The following is a 23,364-nucleotide window of genomic DNA, read 5'->3' as shown; positions in this document are numbered from 1 at the left end:
TGGATTCCAATGGAGACTCCAGCTTGCAGATGATTGTGAGTTTTGTTTGGAACTTTTTTAATAAGCAGACCACTTCCCCCCCCCCCGCCTTTTAAATAAAGTAAAAAAATGTGTCATGATGTGGATGCTGATGGCTAGTAGGCTTGTCTGTCTTACGGATGTGCTGAGAACCCTTAAGTAGTAATCCAGGGGCTTTGAGGGATACTCAGATTGCGAGTTGAAAACCATTGTTATAGATAATTAATTTCTTCCTTATGTTTCCTGCTTCAACAAGAAAATAATGTGGTAATTATGGGGCACTGCTATCTTTAGATTTAGAGGCGAAGCTGACTAGCGTAACTGTGTGTCTGCTTTTTGGTAGTACCCATTACTTAAAGCCTTGAAACCATGTTAATGGCATTGTAGGAAGTCTCCTTACCCAGGTGCAGCACAGCTGCAGCTGTGGCTAGAAGATAATTCTGCAGGTGAATCCCGATTCTGGGTGACTTGCTTTAAAGTTTTAGCAACCAGCTTGTAGGACTGAAGGTATGTTTTATGAAGTTTGTTTATCTTTTCTTAATGGAAACATGATGGAAGTGGAGGTTAATAGCAATTATTATGTGTGTGTATTCATACATTATAAGCTACAGGAGTTCGTGGCATCAGACCTGATGTGTCTTAATGGTTACATGCCACTTGGGTTTTATTAGAATAGAGAAAAATCCTCACAGAAAGCCTGATAGATCATAATTTTGGATGCCTTTTTTGGAACAGCTTGAACAGTGAAAGAAAAAAGAGTCCCAACTTAGTACATTCACATTTTATGTCTCCCCATCTCAGTTCAAAGTCGTAATTTGTACTTAATGCTTTATGGAAACAGAGCAGGCTCACATACTTGTGTGTGCATCTAAGGCATTTGAGTGTTTACAGTGAAGTGTATTGCTGCATAAATGTGACCATATTATTCTACAAAATTCAAACGGCTTCTGGTCAGACTGGCAATACGCCTCTTACAGAAAAGCGGCCAGAAGAGGTGACCTGAACATCTGTGTCAAGCTTCAAGAAGGAACACAAGCACTGCATTTAATTCCCAGCAGTAGAAACATTCAACAAAACATTACTTATGTCATCCTTATATAAACTACCCATCTACAAAAGTGCACACACATAGGGCGGGGCGCGGGGGTGGGGGTATGAACCTGCATTTGACAACCTAGGAGAGTCTTGTTAACACCCTAATGGTAGATGGTATTCATAGGAGAGGTGTTATGAGAACGTGTCCAAACAAAAAGTATGATTTCAGGAAAACAGAATTGCTAGGGAAAGAATAATTGTGCTGCTTGGGGGGGGGGCAACCCGATGTGGTCTCAAAACAGATAACCAGTAGGTGTTTATCATATGCATACAGTCCAGTTCAAGTGACAGGAGCCTCAGTGGGAAAGTAGTGTTGACCTCATGCACATACAACTATGGCTTGATGAAAGTGTGTCCTTTGTTTGACTACAGAACTTCAGGCATTGTCGTGCTGAGAAGTACTGCTGATCCTGAGAATTGAACAAATGGGCTTTTAAACTTTCATGTTCTGTGCCTTTTTAAAAACCAAACAAAACAACAGCCAAAAGTCTGAGAAGATTTAAGCAAAAGACAGACGTTTAGCTGTTTTCTGGATTCTTCTTCCCCTTTTCCCAAGGGCAGGGGAAATAAATAAAATAAACAAACTGGAGCATTGTAGTAGAATTTGGTGTTTGAAAAATAATTTACTTCTCTCATTGAGGCAATTATTTTTGCTCTTCATGTCCATGCTCAAACCAGTATACATTAAAAGATAAACCAAGCATATCCTTCCATGAAGTCAGATGACATATAGAACATATAATCTAATATCAAATAAATATCAGCAGTGGTAAGTATGCATTGTAGTTGAGGCAGGAGTGACTTAACGATGCTTGACTGTTGTAAGCATACATATAGTGTTTATGTGTGGGTGGCCACGGGCAGCATGAACACTGATAGTTGTGGTGTCATTAAAGCCAGGTTACTTAAAAATAATCTGGTCGATTCGTCCATAAATCCAATCTGATACCTGTGATTACACATGTCATTTGCCTTGTTTCTCGCTTACCGGTGTTTCAGCTTTAAAATGCTCCCCTTCTTCTTTTTCCAGACTCCCTTTCAGTCTCCAGCAATGATGCCAGTCCTCCTGCTTCGGTAACATCCCTTCAGCCCCACATGATCGGTGCACAGAGCTCTCCGGGCCCCAAGCGCCCAGGCAACACTTTGAGAAAATGGCTTACCAGTCCTGTGAGGCGTCTGAGCAGTGGGAAAGCAGATGGGCATGTCAAAAAACTGGCCCACAAGCATAAGAAGAGTAGAGAGGTTCGTAAAAGTGCCGATGCAGGCTCTCAGAAGGACTCTGATGATAGTGCAGCAACCCCACAAGATGAAACTGTTGAGGAGGTAAGTGTTCAGGGCAGCTTCCCGAGACTCGGTTTTTATGTTTTTCAAAGAACTACATGTTGTCAGGTGAAGGTTGTCTCCTCATTTGACTGTCCAGCAGCTGATCAAAGTGGCATGTGCCCAAGTGCTCATTCTTGATGACTGCTGTACTCTGTGTAAGTGCTGTGCCAGGCACAGTTTGCTCCCTTCTGCGTTGAGAGTGGTAGTATGATAGCTCCGTGGAGAAGGCTGTGTAGTTAAAAAGGAGAAATGGGAGAGTAAACAGTTGTTCTTTAGCTTTGCTTTCTTATCCCACTTAGGAAAGCGGCTTTGTGAGTAAAGGTGCTTCATGTTCTGGGAATAATCAGGTCATTTTGTATTTCCTTTCCTTTTCCTGTTGATGAATCAGGGAAAAAACAGGGAGAGCCGCTTAACTGCTTAAAGCTGTATGTACACCTTGAGCAAGAGTTAGAGCACAGAATTACTGGCCCTTCAAATCAAAAGGTAGATAAACACAGCAGTTTTCATTAGAGGGGAAAAAAAGCTGTGAACTATTTGAGATTTTGCCACCAAGGACATCTGCCGGAGGCCTCCCTTCCTCCCACAAACATGTGCCCATCCTTGGAAGCCTGGAACTGGTGTATGAGCAAAGCCTGCCTTCAGTTAGGTGCGGACAGAGTCGCATTCCCTTCTCTTATAAACCTGTGGTTCAGGCTGAAATGAACGGCATCTTACTGTTTCCAAGGGCACAGCAACTTGCATGCTGTACAGTTACTCCCTCCTACCAGGCTTGAATCTGAATAGTGGTTTTGGTAGTTATTGTACAGAAAAGTGGTCTTGGATGCCCAATTACTTATGTAGTACATCTTTTTTTTTTTTTTTTTTTTTTTTTTTCCTTGCTCCTGACATATTTTGCTGCAAGCTTGGAACATCAGTGAAGTTACACAGTAAATGTAGGAAAGAAAAGTACTAGAGACTTGGCAGCATGGTGAATTGGGAGATGTGGTTTGGGAAGGAATATTGGCCTCTGTCCTTGAATGGCAGGCTGTAGAAAAAGGCCCTCTGTGATGCAGTTGTAGTGGAAGTGTCTGTTAATTCTGCAGTTCTGTGAGTGAGGGAAAACCTAAGGCCAGTGCCTTAAAATCAGGAAAAAGCAATAACCGTCTATGCTGTCTTCCTTTAAAGATAGTTAAATCATTCTGTGAGGTCAGTTATATTAAACTTTGGCTAGTTGAAATTATATTCCTTATATAATTGGAAGGACTGTCTTTCGACACCACTGTAAAAATTACGCAAGCAGTCTACTCTTGCTGCTTAAAGGGGGAAGGGGCAGAAAGGACAATTGAGAAAATACTTGACGTTGTAATAGGGGGGAGTCATATCCTTTAGAGGTCTTGCTGTGAGGGTTGGTACTTCAGATACAAAGTTCTTGAGTTTCTGAAGTTAGAGGAATGTGGCTCTTCACAGAACTGAACTTGGAAAGCAAGCATGGCTTTGGTAACATTTTCCTGTAGTAAATTTCAAGCTGAATGTCTTGTTCTCAGTATCTCAATCCATCTGCTTTTACCAGACACTGAAAAATATTTTTGGCATCTGCTTTCCCCCCCCCGCCCCTCTGTTGAGCAGTTGCACTGCAGTTCGCAGTATCATCTTAACTTGTTGGGAGAGGGGTGAGATCTACAGAACAGACTTAAGACAAGCTTGTAATCCCAAGCTTTGTGCTGTTGAGGAGGTAACAAAGCTTGAATCTCTTGGTTTTATTTACAGAGAGGTCGGAATGAGGGGCTGAGCAGTGGCACTCTCTCCAAGTCATCCTCTTCGGGCATGCAGAGCTGTGGAGAGGAGGAAGGTGAGGAGGGAGCGGATGCTGTGCCACTCCCTCCTCCAATGGCAATTCAGCAGCACAGTCTTCTCCAGCCTGACTCGCAGGATGACAAGGTAGGAGGAGGAAGCAGGGAAGGCTTCACATGTTGATATAACCTGTGTTTGCACAATCTATGTTTGCACAAGTTTTTCTCCTGTTTCCACAAGTCTCTGTAATGTGTGTAATGCAGCTTTGTGGTTGACAGAAATAGTCCCTATGTCACTTTAGACAACATTAAAAGGGTTTCCTGTGGAAAGAGTATGAATTAAGTGCTTCTAAAATAGAGAAGCATTTAAAGCGCAGAAAATTTTCTGCAAGCACTTTAAATGTGGAAATGGGCCACTTTGCAGGCCTATTTACATCTGTGTGGATGATGCCATCTTTAGTGATCAGAATGTAATTGGTTTATAGTCATACCTTTTGGTACCGAGGTTAAAAAACAATTTGCAAATAAACTTTATTAGGAGAAATTAACAGTTGTACATAACCTTTCTAGGTCACAGGTTGTTCACCAAGCCCTACTAGTTTGGATTGCCTCAGTTCAGGGGGAAAAAATGTACATGCCTCAACAGAAGGAGGTGTTCATATCAAATCTGAGGTGTTGGGGGTTTTTCTTCCGGTTTTTTTTCCTTGTTTTTTTTGGATGTCTGAGAAAAAGGTGTTCCAAGATGTTAATATCCAAGTAAGGGTCATAATCCAGCTGTTTTTTTACAAAGCCATGTTAAAATTGAGGGTAAAAGACTTTGCATCAGTAAGGAAATTCTGGATGTATGTAGTAACTGCATGAAGGACATCTTCCTTGAATATAATCTGGTTTTCTTATGTTGATGCATTGAGAGGGTTTATTTCAATTTTCAACCTGGATCAAACATTTAGAGGGACAAGTATGAAGCCTGGACATGGAGATTTTAGAATGCAGTCTAGACGTGCAGCAAATACACTTATTACTGTTTTCTTCTGATTTTGCTGCTTAAAATTTTTAATCTGTGCCACTGAATGTTGTTAGTGAATTTTGTGGCTGGTTGCTTGCTGTTCTTCTCAGTGATGCAGATGTTTTTGATAGCTTTGGCTGATCTTACTTCTTTCTGTTTTTTTTTTTTTCTTCCTTTTAAAAACACTGCCTTTCAGTGGGGATTGCCCTCATCCCTGAAAATATTGTTTGTAAGATCAAAATGGCTGGCTGCTGTGCTCTATGTGTATTTAATTCCTATATGTTTTCTCAATCGAAAAAGTGTAATATACGAGTTGGGGAGTTAATATATTGGGAAATATTCCATAAGCAAAAATAGGCCAGCCTTTAGACCTGAGAGAATATTTTATTGCTAGAAAATAACAATCCCAGTTTGAGGCTTTGAAATAAAATTTTAAAAAAATGTTGGTGAAATACATTAAAGTTCCTGCTGATAAGCTGCCGTATTTGTATGTCTCTTCAGCGATATAAAAAAATTGATATGCGAGTCTTATAAAAAGTTCTCAAGATAAAAATGGATTTTGCTTAGCAAAAAACGGCAAGAACAGTTACGTGAAGGGCTATGCCTGTAAGGTAGCGTCCCCTCACTTTTGTATTTCTGGTGCCAAGTCAGACCCTTACCACAGCAGAGTAAGAGGCTTTGAGTAGCTTTCAATCCCCAGTAAATACTGCTTTCACTTCTTAAGAGGTTAACATGTATCCACTGCAGTAAACACATGTTGGGACAGTTTCTGAAGTAGCTTAAACTGCATTCTAAAGAAGACTTCTGAGAAGTTAAAATTTGGTAAAGTTAGTATCGTACCATAATTTTTCAAAACATGCCAATAGCAATTAATCTGTGGTGCATCGGTTTTGTGCAGTATCTGTCCTACTGCACAGTGGAAGGCAAAAAAAAGTCCCCTCATGTGGCAGCCTTCTAGGTTGTGTATGCCTCCCCGAACTTCACACACCAAGATGAACCACCACTTCCCAGTACCTAAAGCAAATGCTTTATTGGAACACAGAAGTGAGAAGCCAGAGCAGTTTTACCTAGCAGAAGTCAGTTGGCTCTATTGATGGAGTTACTGTTTAATAAAAGGCTTGCAAACAAATTCCCAGTTGGCTGCCTTCTGGGTGGAGTCCTCCTTCACATTCCTGCCACACTTGGTGGTTTCTTGGGTTGCTCAGCTCCTCTGGATCCCGAGGAATGTCTCCTCCTTTCCGTGACCTCAGAGGCTTGGCTTTCATCTGTGCTTCACTGTGAGCATTTCCTCCTCTCCAGGGATCGTGGTCTATGCTCTGTGCTGGAAACTCCCTGCTCTCTGGGTTTCTCCCTCCCTACCCAGCCCGCTGTGGGCTACAGCAGCATCTCGCACTTGCACGTGCTCAGTTGCTGCCTTTACCTTCCCTTGTTTTCTGGGCAAGAGATGTATTCTGCTCCCAGAGTACGTCAGCAGGCAGACTTCATCTCTACAGCTCCTTCTTTTTCAGATAGTATGTGATACAACCACATGAACTGGAAACAAACCAGTTCTGAAGTTTTACTAACAGTCACACCCCATATACTCCCCTAGAGCAATAACAGAGAGAAGGGACCTTGACCAGAGTCTGGTTCCAACACTGTCAGTGTTCTGTAAAGCTAAGCTGAACTCCGCAGCCGAAGTGAAAACCCACATACAGACGCAACTTTGGAAAACACGGTCAACATTCAGATGTCAGGAGCTTACAGTTGCTTAAAAGGCACACCATCTGTGGGATTGCTCAGGTTTTGGTGTGCATGCAATCGTCGTGTGTTTAAGCCATGCTGATTTGTCTAGTATCACTAAATAACACAACCATTTTCTCCCCTAAGGGCTCATCTGCACAGTATGCATTCTTCCATTCAGTAGAATCATTGCACACTTCATGGATTTGCATTTGATGGCAGTTTGCAAGTTGTTTGCATTTAATTTTTGGATAAGCAGTATTGAAGTTTCAAGAACAGTTGTGTTTAATATGAAACTAATTACTTTTGCTTTTTGTTTTCTCTTTTTATAAACTCTGATGCAGCATTATGTTGACTTGTGTTCTGTCTCTGCTTTGGCTCAGTTCCCATATCTTTCCATTTAAAGTTGTCTGTATTTCCTTTGCTTACCCAACCCCTGTTTTCCTTTCCGAATAAGGCAAATACAAGGCAAGCTACCTAAAATCTGTATATTCTTTTTTTTGTACTGATTTATGGTGAGCCTTGTTACACTCATGCTTGATTTGAGCAGAACCTCTTGTGTTAAGTCATTATATGTGCCATTTCTTTGTCCAGTTTGTTGATAACATTTGCAGGACAGCTTACCCTGTGCTACGTGATGTTCACTGTGCTGTTTGTAATATGAAGTAAGGTTCATATTACGCCCTGTTTCTACCTTCCAGTTATTTAATGATAAATGTAATATGCAAACGACACTGTTTGCAAATTACTGAGGCTGAACTTAATGGCCCTCTCCCAGAATCCTTTACTGTGAACACCTTTTACCTTCAGTTGTAGCTATAAACTGGCATTTTATAGCTTATGAGGCCAGAGATCTTCTGTGCTCTACACATACCATTGGGGAAAATGGATGGCACAAGGAATGGGTGAGCTCAATTTCCCCTCTGAATCTGGGCAATATACCCCAGCTCCTTTAGAAAAGTAAATGCCCCTGAGTTACTGGTGTATTTTTTCATAGCTCAGTGATGCTTGCCCCTTTATGTCAAGTCTTCTTGTTCCTGTTACTCTTCTGCAGTTGTTGCTTTGTTTAACCAGCAGTAAAATACATTAACAGTTCGTTGTCCATTGGGTCGACTCAGGTGATTTTTATAGCTATTTGTCAGGTATTATCATAGTCAGCAAGATGCAGGATACTTCCTTGACTTCTGTTGCATATGGGAACAGGAGTTTTTATCCCAGCACTTAACTTCTATGGGGGTTACTTAAAATTTGCAATTCCAGTTGCCCAAGTTGGAAGGGATGGTATTAGTGTTATATTACACTGACAGTTATTGTTGAGTACCTTTGTCTGACAGAGAAGTGAAGGAAGCCTCTTGATACTTGAGCATGTACCAGGCTAACTCTGGGATTCTCCTCCCTTTGTGTCATTGCACAGACCTCTTCTCGACTATTGGTGCGGCCAACAAGCTCCGAGACACCCAGTGCTGCAGAACTAGTCAGTGCAATTGAAGAACTCGTCAAAAGTAAAATGGTGAGGCTGACTTTGGCAGATGCATGCATTTAAAGCAGTTGTGTCTTCAAGTCCTGACTTGCTATTTAAAGAAAAGCTACGTGTGTTTGACTTTTAAAACTTGATGTCTGTTTCCAAAGTTGCTTTCTGGGTTGGTGTAAGGGTCATTTATATGCCCTCTTTTGTAAAAGCACTTACTGAATAGGTAAATGGCTATGTAGAAAAGAAAAAAACAATAAATAAGAGGGAAGGGAGATGGCAGGAAATTTATGTCCTGTTAGTACAAAGAAAGCGTCCTATCAGTAAAATGAATGTGAAGACCCAGTGTCTTAGCTTGGTAGACCTTTATGAGAAGGATCCCTGAAACAAAATTTATAGCAAACCTAATAAGGTGAAATGGTAAAGCAGATAACCCTCACACAGAAACATCTATGCTATCTAGCTGCTTTTTAGGTGTAATGTGATAATGAAGAAATAATTAAAAGAGTAAAAGGATCATTTTGTATGATGGTGCCTTCTTTCTTGCTTTTGTTGTTTGCTAACAAAATAAGTAGGAGGAATTTGTTTTAGCTTTTTTAAGTTTCTGTGTTTCTGAAGATGCTTATTGACAAAGGGTAGGGTGTATAGATAATTCCAGGCAGGACCTCCTTCATATTCAAAACCCAGCTTGACCCAGTCCTGGAAAAACTGCTATTGCTGACCCTGTTTGAGCAAGGAGGTTTGACTATATGGTCTCAAGAGGTCCCTCAGCAATTCTGACTCCCTCAAAACCTTTTAAGTCTTGCTTTTGCAACATAGACCCTGTTGGTCTTAGTAGAAGTGCTGCTGTGAAAACTACAGAGAATTGCAGCATGGCAGCCCCATGTTACCAGAGGCTGATATTTCCCAAGATCATTCTAAACTTAAGCAGCTTTGAATTTCAGAATAAGAAAATTGAGTTTCTGTTTTATCTTTCCTCATTCAGAAAGACTTACACTTCACGTAACTACATGAAATAATTTCTGCGCTCTCTTTAGAATATTAACTTTGCTTTTTACTACTTTTGCACCAGAAGGGTGAATAACCAGTAATCTGTGGCAAAACTCAACATAGTCTTTTGCAAATTGAAAGTTTGATAACCCATGTGTCTTTCAGGCAGCCTAGCAGTGGATATAACTTAATGATCCATGCATATAGTCCCTGATGGAGATGTTCTCATTTCACAGTTTTAGCCAAGGATCAGCTTCCTCTGTTTTCTGGGCCAGTCATATCGTTATTGTTTTTTTACTTTTTGTAGGGAAAGGAAAAAGATTACAGCTGAACCCCACCCTGGTGAAGTAAATGTGTCTTCCATTAAAGGCTGTATCACATGCAAGGAAAATGTGATATGTAACTGTAGCTTGATCCAATGTTATGGGCTTGAATCAAAGTCGTCCAGTAAATACTTCACAGAAGCTTGTTGATATTGTTTTTCCCATGGCTTCTCCACCTTTTATACAAATAAAAGCCTGTGTAGTCTATACAAGGGAGACAGTGTATCTGGCAGAAGAGAGAGGGACTGTTTCTTAGGATCTGAACTGTCATGAAGCTCAAGAGCAACATTGATAGCGTAGAAGTCGTTAATTTCTTCAATGAGTCAATATATTGGCTAGTTATTATGATAAAATGTCTTGACAAAGAATGTCACTTCTGTTGTGTTAAAAAAATATAACATCAAAATAATTTCCTTTAAAGATGTCCTATTTATTATTGATAGTAACTTCCATATGCCAGAATCAAAAGTACAACAAATGCAGTGTAGTCCCTGGCAATAAGCACATATCTGTGTAGCTTCCACTACAGAAGTATTTACATCCCGAGCAGGTTAGTCTGACTTTCAGCCCTTCCTGATGAAACCAGCTGAACTCTGTTCTTTTCCTGTGCAGGAAAGACTGACATATCTGAAATGTGCTTCTGTACAGTTAGGTTATCTGTCCTGGAAAGCCAAGTTGTTGGCTGATTTCCTAGAAGCTTGAGACCTCCTTTGCTGAGATACATTACAATAATGGATCTCCCATAGGTTCCCGTATACAGCTGCGTGTAAGTGTGTCTTGTCAACAAAGGGGAAATAAATCGTTGTTGCTCTCTGTCTTGAAAACCTTCTCAGGCCCTGGAGGACCGTCCAAGTTCCTTGTTGGTAGATCAAGGTGACAGTAGCAGTCCATCCTTCAACCCTTCAGATAATTCTCTTCTGTCCTCCTCATCACCCATAGATGAGATGGAAGAAAGAAAATCCAGCTCCTTAAAAAGGCGACAGTAAGACCACATTTTCATTCTGTTTTTCACAGTGTTTTGAGAAGTGAAATGTTTAAAGGAAGTCCATTTTCAACTGGAAGGAGAAACTGTTAGTCTGAAAGGGGGAGGACGTGTTAGGTGTCAAGCATGTAGTCACATTATGCAAAGAAAAAATTTTTTCTCAAACATTAGTTACAGTTTAAATTTCCTGAGATGTTGAATTTCATTCATACTGGTGTTTGATTTCTGTCACATGTCAATCTCGGAGTCACTCAGGAGGATGCTGATCTTTAAGTGTTCAGAGGGCTATTAGGCTTAAAAAAACTGGTCATTCCCCTTGTTCTGTTTCACCACGCTCTTAATTTCTTTACGTAGCAGTAAACTGTTACCATGGTAGAACAAAAACATGCCTGGCTTCAAAATTATTTAAATCTGTGGGTAGAAATAACAAGTCATATACTTAAGTCTCCAGACCAGAGACATAATAGCATTTTATTTTAAACAATAGTTCAATGTTTAATTTTAATGACACATGTAAGAAAACACCTGACTTGAGATAAACAAAAGTAAGCCTGCTCCAGTTCCAGAGTCAAAGCAGCATCTTGCTTAGAAAGAATGTGCATTAATTCTTCTGTTCCAGCTCTGTTTATCAAACACATGACTGCAAATGTGTAGAAAGGTCTATGCTATTAATGCTTTTTAAGAATCTCTTTTGGTTTTTGGTGAAATATATGTTCACCATTTTCTTTCCATTATAGCTACGTCTTACAGGAATTAGTGGAGACAGAGCGAGATTATGTACGAGATCTGGGCTATGTAGTTGAGGTATGATGTTTTTGATTCTCTTGCTTTTTCTTTTTTTTTTTTTTTTTTTAAATGTGGTACTGACCAGCTGTGTAACTTGAACCTCACAATTTTTTTCACAAGGCAAAGGAAGAAACTGAAAATGTGAGTGCTTGCATTCCGAGTTTTCCTTCCTGCAGACTTTTAACATATTAGAAATACTGCGTCAAATCATAGTCTCTTCTTTCTTCCTGTTATTGTGTGAAACCTCAGTGCTCTTCTGAAGAGTGTAGTTTTGTCATTTTTTAAGATCACTACCTCTGTTCTAATGATATCTTAGACTATATGGTTTTATTTAGCACAACTGAATTTAAAAAGTGTTGTAGCTCAGCATAGAGAGCAACTATCCTGGTTTTGAAAGCCCTGCTTCCTTTCCTACTGCTAGGCTTCTCTTAGACTTCATAGTTTCCCCTTCTGTTAAATGAGACAACATCACACATTTCCCTTCAGTCTTCAGCTAGCAACAAGATGCATTTGGAAGAATAGAGAGAATGAGCATGACAGTGAATTTCAGCCTAACAAGGTTCAATTCTTAAACTCTGTTTTAAAGGGAGGGGGGGAAAGAAAGATCAGTATTTAAATACTTCTTACAGTATTTAAAGGGTGCATTAGAAGGCTATGAACAGATGTATTTTTGTAAACTAACAAAATAATTCCTGGTGAAAATGCTAGACATGGAAACCTAAACTTGGAAACTAAAACCAGGCCTGACTAATTAGGAATAGGAGTATTGGGAAAAAATAGAAGGAATAGAGTTGCATGAATAATACAAAACTTAAAGACTCCCAGCTCTGTGTGATAGAATTGCACAGTGAAATGACTATATACAAAAGAGAAGATGGGAGTATGGGAAGATGTAAAAGGAACGTTATTGCAGCCAGAATGCTTGCTAATAGAATTGATGTTCAGATTTTTTGGCGTTCTGTTTGCTCATACTGCAAGTAGTAGTCCGTGCAGTGCAGTCCCATATGCAGTGTGGTTGCTGTCTTCCTCAACACATTTTGGGGGAGGGTTAGTGTGGATGGCTGAAATAAGAAACACTGAGCAAAGGAGCACAGAAGCCAGTTCAGTGGCTCTGACATGTATTTGGTAACAGCTCTACCTGGCAAAGCATTGAAGCTGCTTCGGACAATAAGGAAAAGGGCTGTAGAAGTTTCCTCTATGCTTTCAGCCTGTCACATGGCTAAATTAGCTCGAGTGAATTCATCTTGCTAGCACTGGGCAGTGTTGTGTAGACAACCTCAAGCCAATTTGTGATATTTTTATGCCTATGCTCTATGTTATGTTATAGAGCAGGTTTTTGGTTTATTTTTGTGTCTCAAGCGTGCTGTTGTAATGAGCAATTTGGACAGCTGCTGGGAAAAGGGGGATTAAAAGACAACTCACCTTTTTTCTTTTTTTCTTTTTTTTTTTTTTTTTAAAGTTGAAACGTTCACAGTGAATTTCCTTGGACTGTTGCAGGGTTACATGGCACTTATGAAGGAAGATGGTGTACCTGATGACATGAAAGGCAAAGACAAGATTGTATTCGGAAACATTCACCAGATTTATGACTGGCACAGAGAGTATGTATTAACTTGAAAACCATCTGCTGAACAATTCTACCTAAAAATACTTGATTGACTTGAGATTTTTTCCCTCGAATATTCAGATACTAAATAAATACAATTGCTCTTGTGCTTTGAGTTCTAGGTACTGTAGATTCAGCTTACAAATGTTGGTATGAAGATTTGATTTAAACAAGGATGCTTATATATAGCAAGTGCTTCAGCTGAGTCTTCAGTATGGATAGTATTATGTAAAGAAGTTTGTACGTTGTTTTGTTTTAAAAAATGTTTTCTCTAAGAATACAGTGTAAAGAATTTGTTGGGATTAGCATGGCAATGTGAGCACCTCGGGCATTCAGACTAGGAAAGAGAAAAAGTGTCAACCAATATATGAAATTAAAGGATTTTATTAATGAACACCAGTATTTTTTCATCTTGGCATGGATTCAGTGCATCCTTTTGGAAATCTGTAATAAAATATTACACTGTTAACATTGTCGTTTTGGATATACATTAATAGCCAGAGCTACTGATGGGGCACACAAAGTGGACCTTGCAGTAAGACCACTTTGCTTTGCAACTACATGTTGCTATGGTGTGTGCTATCAGAAAAAAGTACTTACTCTGTTTATGTTCAGCTTCTTTTTAGGAGAGTTGGAGAAGTGCCTTGAAGATCCAGAAAAGCTGGGATCCCTGTTTGTTAAGCATGTAAGTGCAAACATTGTCATTGGAAAACCCTTATCGTTGGTACATGTTTGATTATTAAGGATTTATCTATAGTACAACATGGTTAAGAAAGTGCTGTAAAACATTCTTCACTGTAAGAGGTGAAGAGAGAGCTTATAAGAGTTTATAAATAGATTAAGTAAATGCTCTAGTTTTTGTCCCCAGTATCTTCCTGTGGAGAAGAAATATGAATGAAGGCCTCATTTCTCGATTCAGTTCCAGTTCTGTGCAAAGGAATTGTCATTTCGTATGACACCTGCCTTCTAATCCCCAGTATCCATGTAGTACCATGGAACATAGGAAACAAAAATAGGAAAGGGGCTCATTCTTCTTTCTGGTTTCAATGCATCCTTATTCTGTATCCTTTCCTCTCCTGAGAATCACAGTAGTGGTGGAGATTCCTCCCTCTTCACTTGCGGAAGCAACTGAGAGGGCCAGAAATTCATGATGTTAAATTCTAGTCCAGCACGGTGCCCTTTATAGCTTTACACAAGTCCCTGGTTTTCCACTTTTCATTTATTAAAAGGAATGATCATGTGATGCATGCGGATATTGTAACACTTCAGAAGGAAATCGGATGAAGTCTAGTTATCTGGAAACTAGATACCAAAAGTCAGGACGCATCAAACGTGCTGCTAATCAGTCCTTTTGCAGTTTCCTTGTGTAGAAATACAATTTAGTATCTGTTTGAGGTGAGGTCTCAAGATACTCCAAATCACACAAGACAGCAGAAGGGAAATTGCCTGCTAAATATGATTGTTTGCGCAAGTGTGCAAAGACTCAAGGCAGACTGGATTAAAGCAGATTTAACGGGTTTCAGATTTTCCCTGGAGCCTGTGTTTAAAGTGAATACCAGGGTACCAAAAGAGTGCAGAACCAAACATTAATCAAACAGTAACACTGGAAGCCTGGACTAATAATGAGGAATGAGCTGTTACATTTCTGAGGGATTATTTTATAAAAAGAAAGTATGCGGAGAGGGGAGAATTCTGGCACTGGGAAAATGGGAAACCTGGAGGAAGTAACTCTCCCTGTTTCTGATTGCTGGTTTACTTTCTTCTGCTATATTTGTAACTGACTTGACTATGAAAGGCACGCTTACCACTCCAGATGGAAAGGCAAGCTGTGATGCTATTACAGCATCCTCTAGAAAAACTGTGACTACCAGCTAGAACATGACGATTCAGTTCCTGATCTTAGTCTGTGTTCTGCATCCTTTTCAATCTCCATCTTGCTTGGTTTTTGCTTTCCATTTGTCCTCGCTGGTCAGTACTTCCTAAGTTTTTGAGCAGCAAAGCCTCTAACAGCAAACCAATCCTAGTAAAATGATAAAGATTTTGAAGTAGGTAATACTCACATATGGTAAGTATGTGTTTCTTAACCAGCAAGGTCAATAGTCAAGAATAAATCTTAAAGGCTGAAGTTATGCTCTCTCTCTTTTTCATTGTTGCCTTGGTGTTGAAAGCACATGCACAAAATACAGAATCAGAGTTAAAAAAATACTATGCTACCGTTTCCAGCTACATACTCTACATCCCCTCTCAAACTCCAGTAGGACAGCTGATATTAAATAGAAGACTGCAGAGGGTTCTCCTGACTACTCTGTACAGCTTAACAGGAAGAGGTCATTATTCTAATACATTAGAATAATAATGAGATTATTAAAATTAAAGAAAAAATGTTTTTCAAAGACTCCATCCATTGCTCTTGCTAAAAGATAAAGATAACCATTTTCATACTTAATTTTGTTGTGGGACCTGCTGAGCTATCATCTCTAAACACCTGGGGTTTAGGAGTATTTGTAACTGTAGCAATTTTTGGACTTGTGTTGCCTTTCTAAAATCATGGTGATAATCCCAAATAAATGTGCTTTCAGATCTGTAATTTGTGCATATGTAACGGCTTTTTTGCTCAGAAGGACCCTTTTAAGTTCATACTTTCGAACAGCTGTACTTATTAAAATAATACTCTAGTTCAGTCTGGCTTGTGTTTTTTCTTGATGATGATGATGTATCGTTCTGTATCTTTGTTCCTCTAGGAGAGAAGGTTGCACATGTACATAGTTTACTGCCAGAACAAACCAAAGTCTGAGCACATTGTCTCAGAATACATTGATACATTTTTTGAGGTAAGCTCCTGAGAGAGGATGTATGCAAGGTGAAGGGTGTGTATAAATCATATACCAGATATGTTGACAAAAAAAAAAAAAAAAAAAAAAAAAAAAGTCAGCACATACCATTGTTACTGCTTCAAGTTATAATTTATTGCCATTTCTGTTCTGATTTCTCAAGTCTGATACAGACTCCTAGAGATTCGTAAAGCTCTGGGGGAAGACAGCTAAAGTTTAGGTGTAAGATATTAATTAATCAGTAGAGTCTCATCTTTACTAGCCCTAGCCCAGGCACTTAACAGTGCATATTATATGAAGAGGCAATTTTTGGATGAGCAAGGATCACTGTCAAAAATAGACTGTATACAACTTACGATTGAATAATTACATTTCACTATACAATCTTTTCAAAAAAAGATACAGAAGAAGGGGAATACTTTGGAAACAAAGCTTATACAGATAAGGGGAAGAACTCCAGCTGTTGCAAACTGAAGGTTAGATTCGGCTCTGACTTGTGCCAATTCCTGCTTGATAGCCATTAAAAATCCTGCTGTGTTTCTAACTCAACAAAACAAAGTTGTTTCTAACTGAATGAACAAAAAAAATAAATGTTTGTTTTACAACCCTCAGGATCTAAAGCAACGCTTGGGCCACAGACTTCAACTCACAGATTTGCTAATAAAACCTGTGCAGAGAATTATGAAATACCAGCTGTTACTAAAGGTAAACTGGTGTAGAGGTGAATGATTTAATATCTGTGTAAATAGTTACATTTTCTTTTTTTAAATGCTGCTGATGCTTTTCCACGCTCCTCCCAAACAGAAACCAGATTAGTAAGCAATGTCATAGGATTATCTTCTGAGCATATTCAGATAGTTATAAAAATTGGAGTAAATAGCTTGGTCAGAATTCTGCTTTTTCTTTTAACAGTTAAAAGACTAGATGAACTCAAGTCATGCAATGTCATATGAAGGGGAGAGGGATCTCACAGCTTTTCAAGTGTAAATGTGATACAAGTTGTTTGGACTCATCCTAACTTTTCTGTCTACATCTACAACCATTTTAATATCACATAAATGTTTACCAAAGAGCAACCTTGTGTATTGCCTTAATACATGTTCTTACACGAGTTAAATCAAAATAGTGAATAAATCTTAAAAAATAAGAGGGGAAAGCACTGCAGCAAGAAGCTTTAAAAAGAAATTTTTTCTATGTGTCTTCTGCAGTCTGTCATTCTTTGACAGAGGATATCAAATTCAAATTTTCTAAGATTTCTCTTTGCTGATTAATGAGAAAAGAACTCTTATTACTGTTTTTTCCCTTTTTCAGGACTTCCTCAAATACTCTAAAAAAGCTAATCTTGACACAACAGAACTAGAGGTACATGAGACATTTTCTCTTGGTGATTTGAATGCTCCTTACTCTGAACTTGTTTTGATAGAAACACTTTCTGATCTTCTTAAGAAATTGATTATAAGTGTTTGCTTTTCACATTTCTGTTTTAAAACAACCAATAGCAAATGAAACAAAATGTTATGTTGCTACCTCATTTGGAAAGTAAAGCTTTGACTTTCTATTTGTCTTGAACAGAGAGCTGTAGAGGTCATGTGTATAGTACCAAAACGGTGTAATGACATGATGAATGTTGGTCGCCTGCAAGGATTTGATGTAAGTTGGCTGGGATTTTGCTTAGTTTTTGTCAGATTCTCTAGAAATTAACCATTAATGTTGTGGGGAGAAATGAGATAGGGTGCTCCCTCACCACCTGGTTAGCTGGTGCAAATAGTGAATGAAAAATCAAGTCATAGCCCTACCAAGGACTTTTTCCTGGAAAACTTTACCTGTTGTGTTAGTCACGCTACGTAAGTCCTGCAAAACGACTTGCAAAATAGTAAAGTAATCCGTTTTAAGCAGGTAAGCAGACCTGACCTCAGTAGTCTAGATGAAGGAGGAATGGCTAAGGTCAGTGAAGTGCCTGAGGCAACTGTAAGCCCTTCTTGTTTTGCTAAGTCTAGAAGAGATGGAAATCGGCTTTTGAAGCAGCATGCATCAGCCAGACCGTAGTCACATGGTCTATTTGCAAAGCCCTTTCTGTTCTGTGGTGCATGTGTGAACTTGAATTCTTCCCCTTTTTGGCACCCTGGAAGACATTGGAAGAATATATGAGTTACTGTGGGAGTTACTTAGACCAGAGAGATAAAAGCCTTTTGTTACAAGCCTCAAACTGGACTATGAATTGAAAAGGATGGAGTGAATTTTGTGGTTTGTTGGGTTTTTTTCCTTGATTATGTTTGTATTTTGAAAAAGGGCATAAGAATGTCTTGTGTTTAGGAGGATCAATGAATATATATAATGGTCAGTGACACTTAGAAATTGGAAAATACACAAAGCTATTTTGGTATGAGCATCTACTCGAAAAGGTTGATTGGGGAAAGAAATGAAGAACTGCACTAAATGTGTTTCTGCTTCCTTCTGTGTTTAGGGTAAAATTGTAGCCCAGGGTAAGCTCCTGCTCCAGGACACATTCTTGGTTACAGACCAGGACACAGGACTTCTGCCACGCTGCAAGGAGAGACGGGTCTTCCTGTTTGAGCAGATTGTAATTTTCAGTGAGCTGCTAGATAAAAAGAAAGGTTTCTCCATGCCCGGATTCTTGTTTAAAAACAGTATCAAGGTAACTGTTGTGTGTGAGTCTTTGTGTCCCCTGCTCAAACTCTGCTAAGGTAACAGTTTCTGATTCAGTGTGGAGTCACTAGTGACATCTAGATGTGCAATCATAAAGGACAGTGAGGTGTCAGTCATTTCCTGAAATTACTTCCTATTGAATTTCTACTCACTCTGATAAATGGAAATCTTTGGATCCCAGTGCTCTGATGGTTCCCACTTGAAGCACCAAAACAGATGTTCTTGTACAAAGCTGGACAAGCATTCACAAAGAGTTCAGTCTTCGGCTCTGTACTATGTGTACATCCCATTGCAAAGTCATTGCAAGTAAAGATAATAACTCTTTATGTATCCCTTCTTTTGAGTTTCAGCTGAAATCAGTCCAAATGCGTAGATAACGTTTGTAAGTAGCGTCACCTTCTTTGACATGTCAGCTCTTCCTCAAGCAAGAAAGAAGTATTCACCCCCGCTTCAAGCTTTCCCTGAAACAAAAACTAATATTAGGGCCCACCTGCCCTCCTCGTGAGATGTTCTGTGTGGATGGTGCTTCCCTTAATTCACCTCAGTTCTCTGCCTACCGGCTGGACAGCCTATTCCAAGACGTCGCTGTATCTGCTACAGAAGCCTTTGGTGTGGGCAGGTGGTGGAGCTCCTTTGCAGGCTCACCTGTATACTAATCCTTTGTTTACTGTAATCCTTCATTTTACGGTTTTGTTTTACTGAGGTGAAGAGTGGTCATTATTTGAACATATGACTCCGCTCCTGAGAAGGAGATTTTAGAGGTATGTTTCTCATAAAATACATGAAGTAAATTATCTTCTTTTTTTGTTGTTGTGAAGGTGAGTTGCCTTTCCCTGGAGGAAAATGTGGACAGCGATCCATGTAAATTTGCACTAACATCAAGAACGGGCGATGTCACGGAGACCTTTATTTTGCATTCTGCCAGTCCAGGAGTCCGCCAGTTATGGATCCATGAAATTAACCAAATTTTGGAAAACCAGCGCAACTTTTTAAATGGTAAATTATTTCCTCTCACTGAAAGTTCGTAATTGAATGACTTCTTTCTTACCCGTTTTTTCTTGGCTTTGAAATGTTTTGCAAGTTCCCTTTTTCCTGAGCTAATACAGAACAGTTGGGGGAAATGTACGCATTTCTGCTTCAGAACAGATGCTAGCGTTTATTATAAGAGGGGTAATCAATTTACATGGTGTTCTCTTGGTAAAATTTTCCAACTGTCTTGTAGGAGTGAATCAAGATCGGCACCATCCGTTGAGGTGGAGAACTTATGTACCACTTCTAAGCAAATGTAAGCCTTTAAAGGCTAAACCCAAGTAGATTTTTAAGCATCTATTCAGAATATGTTTTGCTTGTGTTACTTCAGTGGCTATTGTCACACTTTACTGTGGCAACAACATTCAGGTTCTGCAGGAGAAATGTAGAAGACAGTAATGTCTGCTGTGATACCAGAAGATTCTGGCTGTGTTTTTGTATCCATTGGTTGTTGCTGCAATCTAGATTTTTAAATTTTTTTTTGAGTTATAATGGATGGAACAACAAGCTGAGTGTTCAGTGTCAGGCCTGGTTTTTTCCTAGCTCGGCTGCTGACCAGCAGTGTGATCCTAGAAGGAACTATTTCTCCCTGGTTTCAGGTTTTTCATTTTTAATAGAGGTACATATAGCAGGTCATGAAGGTGTGATATAGAAAAGTGACTTGAGGTCTGTGGCATGACCAGCATTGCGAAGTTTATCTTATGATTTATCTTACTTGAACAGCACTCCCCTTTTGACAGTAAACATGTCTGTTTTAAACTGTTCCTTTTCCATTCCCTGCCCTCCTTTCCCCATTCGCCCTCCCTCCCACCCCCATTGCAGCCTTGACGTCCCCAATCGAGTACCAGAGGAACCACAGCAGTGGTGGAGGCGGCAGCGGGAGCAGCAGTGGTAACAGCAGCGGCCCCAGCAGCTGTAGTGGCATCCCCAGCTCCAGCCGTAGCCGGCCATCCCGGATCCCCCAGCCTGTCAGACACCATTCCCCAGTCCTGGTCTCCTCTGCAGCCTCGGCCCAAGCAGAGGCAGACAAGATTTCAGGTATGTCCATTCACAATCTCTCCCTGCCACACTACAACACCTCCTTAGAAACTGGCCTGAGCCAGCCAGACAGGCACCCTCCCCATGCAGAACCAGACGGTCCTCAGAGAGAAGCTGAGCAGATTCCCAAGATGAAAGTGATTGAAAGTCCCAGGAAGACAGCAGGAAACATTTCTGGCTCAGCTGATGGAGCCCAGAAAGACTCACGTGGAAGCTCAGAGGATGGTCGATCAAGAAACAGCATAGGATCACTGACGCTTGGGAAGCCAAGGCCAGGAGCCATCTCACCAATGAACTCTCCTCTCTCCACGACTTTCCCTTCTCCTTTTGGCAAAGAAACCTTTCCACCCAGCAGCCCCCTGCAGAAGGGCTCCTTTTGGAGCTCCATCCCAGCATCCCCTGCCAGCCGCCCTGGCTCCTTCACTTTCCCTGGGGATAATGACTCCCTGCAGCGGCAGGTCCACCGCCACTCTTCACACAGCAAGGACACAGACCGCATGAGCACATGCTCCTCGACCAGCGAGCAATCAGTTCACTCCACCCAGAGTAATGGGGTAAGAGCGGAGCACCTCTGTCCTGCGAGCTCTTCTAAAACCTTACCATGCTGCCTTTCTGTGCGTTACCATCACTCTCCGTACTAACTTCTGGCTCTCCGGTGCTGTACCTCTCTGAAATAATCAACTGTTCGAATATCTTCTGCACATTAAAAAAAAAAAAAAGATTGTCTACTTTCTGTGTATGTATACATACGAACATGGATATGTATACAGACACAAAAGCAACTGCTAACATTAGATGCAATTTCTGCCTCTGCTGAAAACATAGATCACTAGGCTGATACTTACTAACTTGCTCTTCTTGCTTTTTTTGTGTCTAATTTGAAGGCACATAATTAACATGCTGAAGCGTGGCAGCCAGAGCACCTTGGGGTATGCATTGCGGCCAGCACTTAAATCTGACTTGGAGATTTTGGCATATTGCCTTGGGGCTTTTTTCCCTTTCACGCACCAATCCACCACCATTGTCCTGTTGAGTTTTAACTTCGTGGAGACATCTACAGTACATTCCCTGGGCTTCTTGATTTTTATTTTTTATTAATTTATTTTTTCCCCCCCTCTCCTTTCAGCCGTAGTTGATGTACAACATTCTCTTTGTAAATGCTGTGCCTGATCAAAGAAGCTTCCTGCAATCCACTCAGAGTAGTCAACAAAACCTACCTAGCTAAAATAATCCTCCTACTACAACCAAAACAAGTAGCGGCTCCACTTGTCTTTTCTGCTTTGTAAGAAGAAATGGTTTAGGGCATCTGGAGATTCAACCTTTTAGTATGCAGTTGGTGTGTTTGTTCGGACAGAATCCACATTCTCTGTAACAACATCCACCAGGAAATGCAACACAGCAATCACAGGGGCACGTGCAAATAAAAAGCACAAATTTCAAGGCACTTGTCATGGATGTGGTAGGCAGGCTATAGTGCCTTTCCTTTTAAACTCACATTTGATTTCTCTCTCACTAAGTGTTGTGTTCACAAATGTTTGTTTTTCTACTTTCTCACAAATAGTATGCAATACCAGTGTTGCAAATCAGCTAACTCGCTGGACCTTTTTTAAATGCATGCATTTCTTTATAGAACTGTTTAACACACAGAGCTTTCTTGACTTCTTAGTTCTTACACTTACTTTTATAATAGCTTCAGAAAGAAAAATTATGCTTTGCATGTATCGTATTTTTATCCCAATCTTCCTTCAGCTTTTCATTTGGTTTAGCTCTGTCTTGTGTTTATCTTCAGTCTAGCAAAATGCGATGATAATATATCTGGGGTAATTTGAGTATTTCACAGTTACTGCACAGTATGTGAATCAAGATGGTGTACTTTTTATATGCAGAGAAGACTTGCATAATAATAACTGATGTTGTTCCATTAAAAAAAGAGGGAGGGAGGAACGGGATGGCACTGAGTTTTTAAAACATTTGAATTTTGACGCTATCTCAGCAAAGACACCATTGCTTGTTTTTATCTTACTATAAAACATAGTATCTGAATGCATGCCTTCTGCTTCACAGCTGCTTCTTTTAGTTTGGTAATTGAGATAGGTAATAATTCTTTATTTATAACCTAATTTCTAGACAATATTTTAACAGGATTTCACACCACATTCAAGAGACTAGAGAAAATGGGCTGTGAAGGTTTATTTTGATTTAACCATTTCTGTGTGAATTTGTATGCGCATATGGTTAAGATTGGTTACTTATGGAAAAGTTACTTTTAAGAAGAAGAAAAAGGAGTTGGTTTTGCTGGGATTTCAGCAATATGGGAGGAATTTTTCATATTTTGTTTGTAAATCCTCCTCTAATTCTGTAATTGAGGTCAGTGATGACCAGCAGAACTTGCAGTAGAAAAACATTACCTGTACAAGAATAATTACTCCTCACAAGGCAAAAGAAAAGGCTATCTTTCTGTGGTGAGAATAAGTTCTGATATAAACCCATTCACAAGAACGTTTGTCACTTTGTAGTTACCAGACACTTGTCTGTTTAACAGATTTAACAGATTTATCTGTCCTTGTTGAAAATAAGAAATATTGATTTTACTATGATCCTTCAAGACTTAAAACTGAAAAATAAATGTTATGTTACAGGAAGGTCAGTCCTGCAGTTATACAAATTCTGCTGCATGCTAAGAAACAGTACGTTCAGGAATAGTGTGTGGG

General features: G+C 39.8%; 1 protein-coding gene across 4 annotated transcripts in view; it reads left to right on the top strand.

Annotated features, from left to right (window-relative positions):
- Window positions 1-23,364, top strand: part of TRIO (trio Rho guanine nucleotide exchange factor) — a 254,214-nt gene that overhangs the window by 217,540 nt on the left and 13,310 nt on the right. For 2 of the 4 annotated variants that reach the window (XM_080381107.1, XM_080381108.1), the window contains exons 35-48: window positions 2,144-2,436; window positions 4,183-4,353; window positions 8,348-8,443; window positions 10,548-10,696; window positions 11,434-11,500; window positions 12,980-13,083; window positions 13,704-13,773; window positions 15,830-15,919; window positions 16,532-16,624; window positions 17,231-17,281; window positions 17,492-17,569; window positions 18,384-18,575; window positions 19,405-19,582; window positions 20,438-21,207. In XM_080381107.1, coding sequence (XP_080237233.1) covers window positions 2,144-2,436; window positions 4,183-4,353; window positions 8,348-8,443; window positions 10,548-10,696; window positions 11,434-11,500; window positions 12,980-13,083; window positions 13,704-13,773; window positions 15,830-15,919; window positions 16,532-16,624; window positions 17,231-17,281; window positions 17,492-17,569; window positions 18,384-18,575; window positions 19,405-19,582; window positions 20,438-21,207 — 2,402 coding nt within the window. The remainder of the gene's footprint in view (window positions 1-2,143; window positions 2,437-4,182; window positions 4,354-8,347; window positions 8,444-10,547; window positions 10,697-11,433; window positions 11,501-12,979; window positions 13,084-13,703; window positions 13,774-15,829; window positions 15,920-16,531; window positions 16,625-17,230; window positions 17,282-17,491; window positions 17,570-18,383; window positions 18,576-19,404; window positions 19,583-20,437; window positions 21,208-23,364) is intronic. The other 2 variants (XM_080381109.1, XM_080381110.1) reach the window with 2 other exon arrangements.

The sequence above is a fragment of the Falco punctatus genome (assembly GCF_963210335.1).
Source record: "Falco punctatus genome assembly, chromosome: 3".
NCBI classification, from domain to species: Eukaryota; Metazoa; Chordata; class Aves; order Falconiformes; family Falconidae; genus Falco; species Falco punctatus.
The sequence above is the reverse complement of the archived record's forward strand: the minus strand, read 5'-3'. Positions and strand labels throughout refer to the sequence as shown.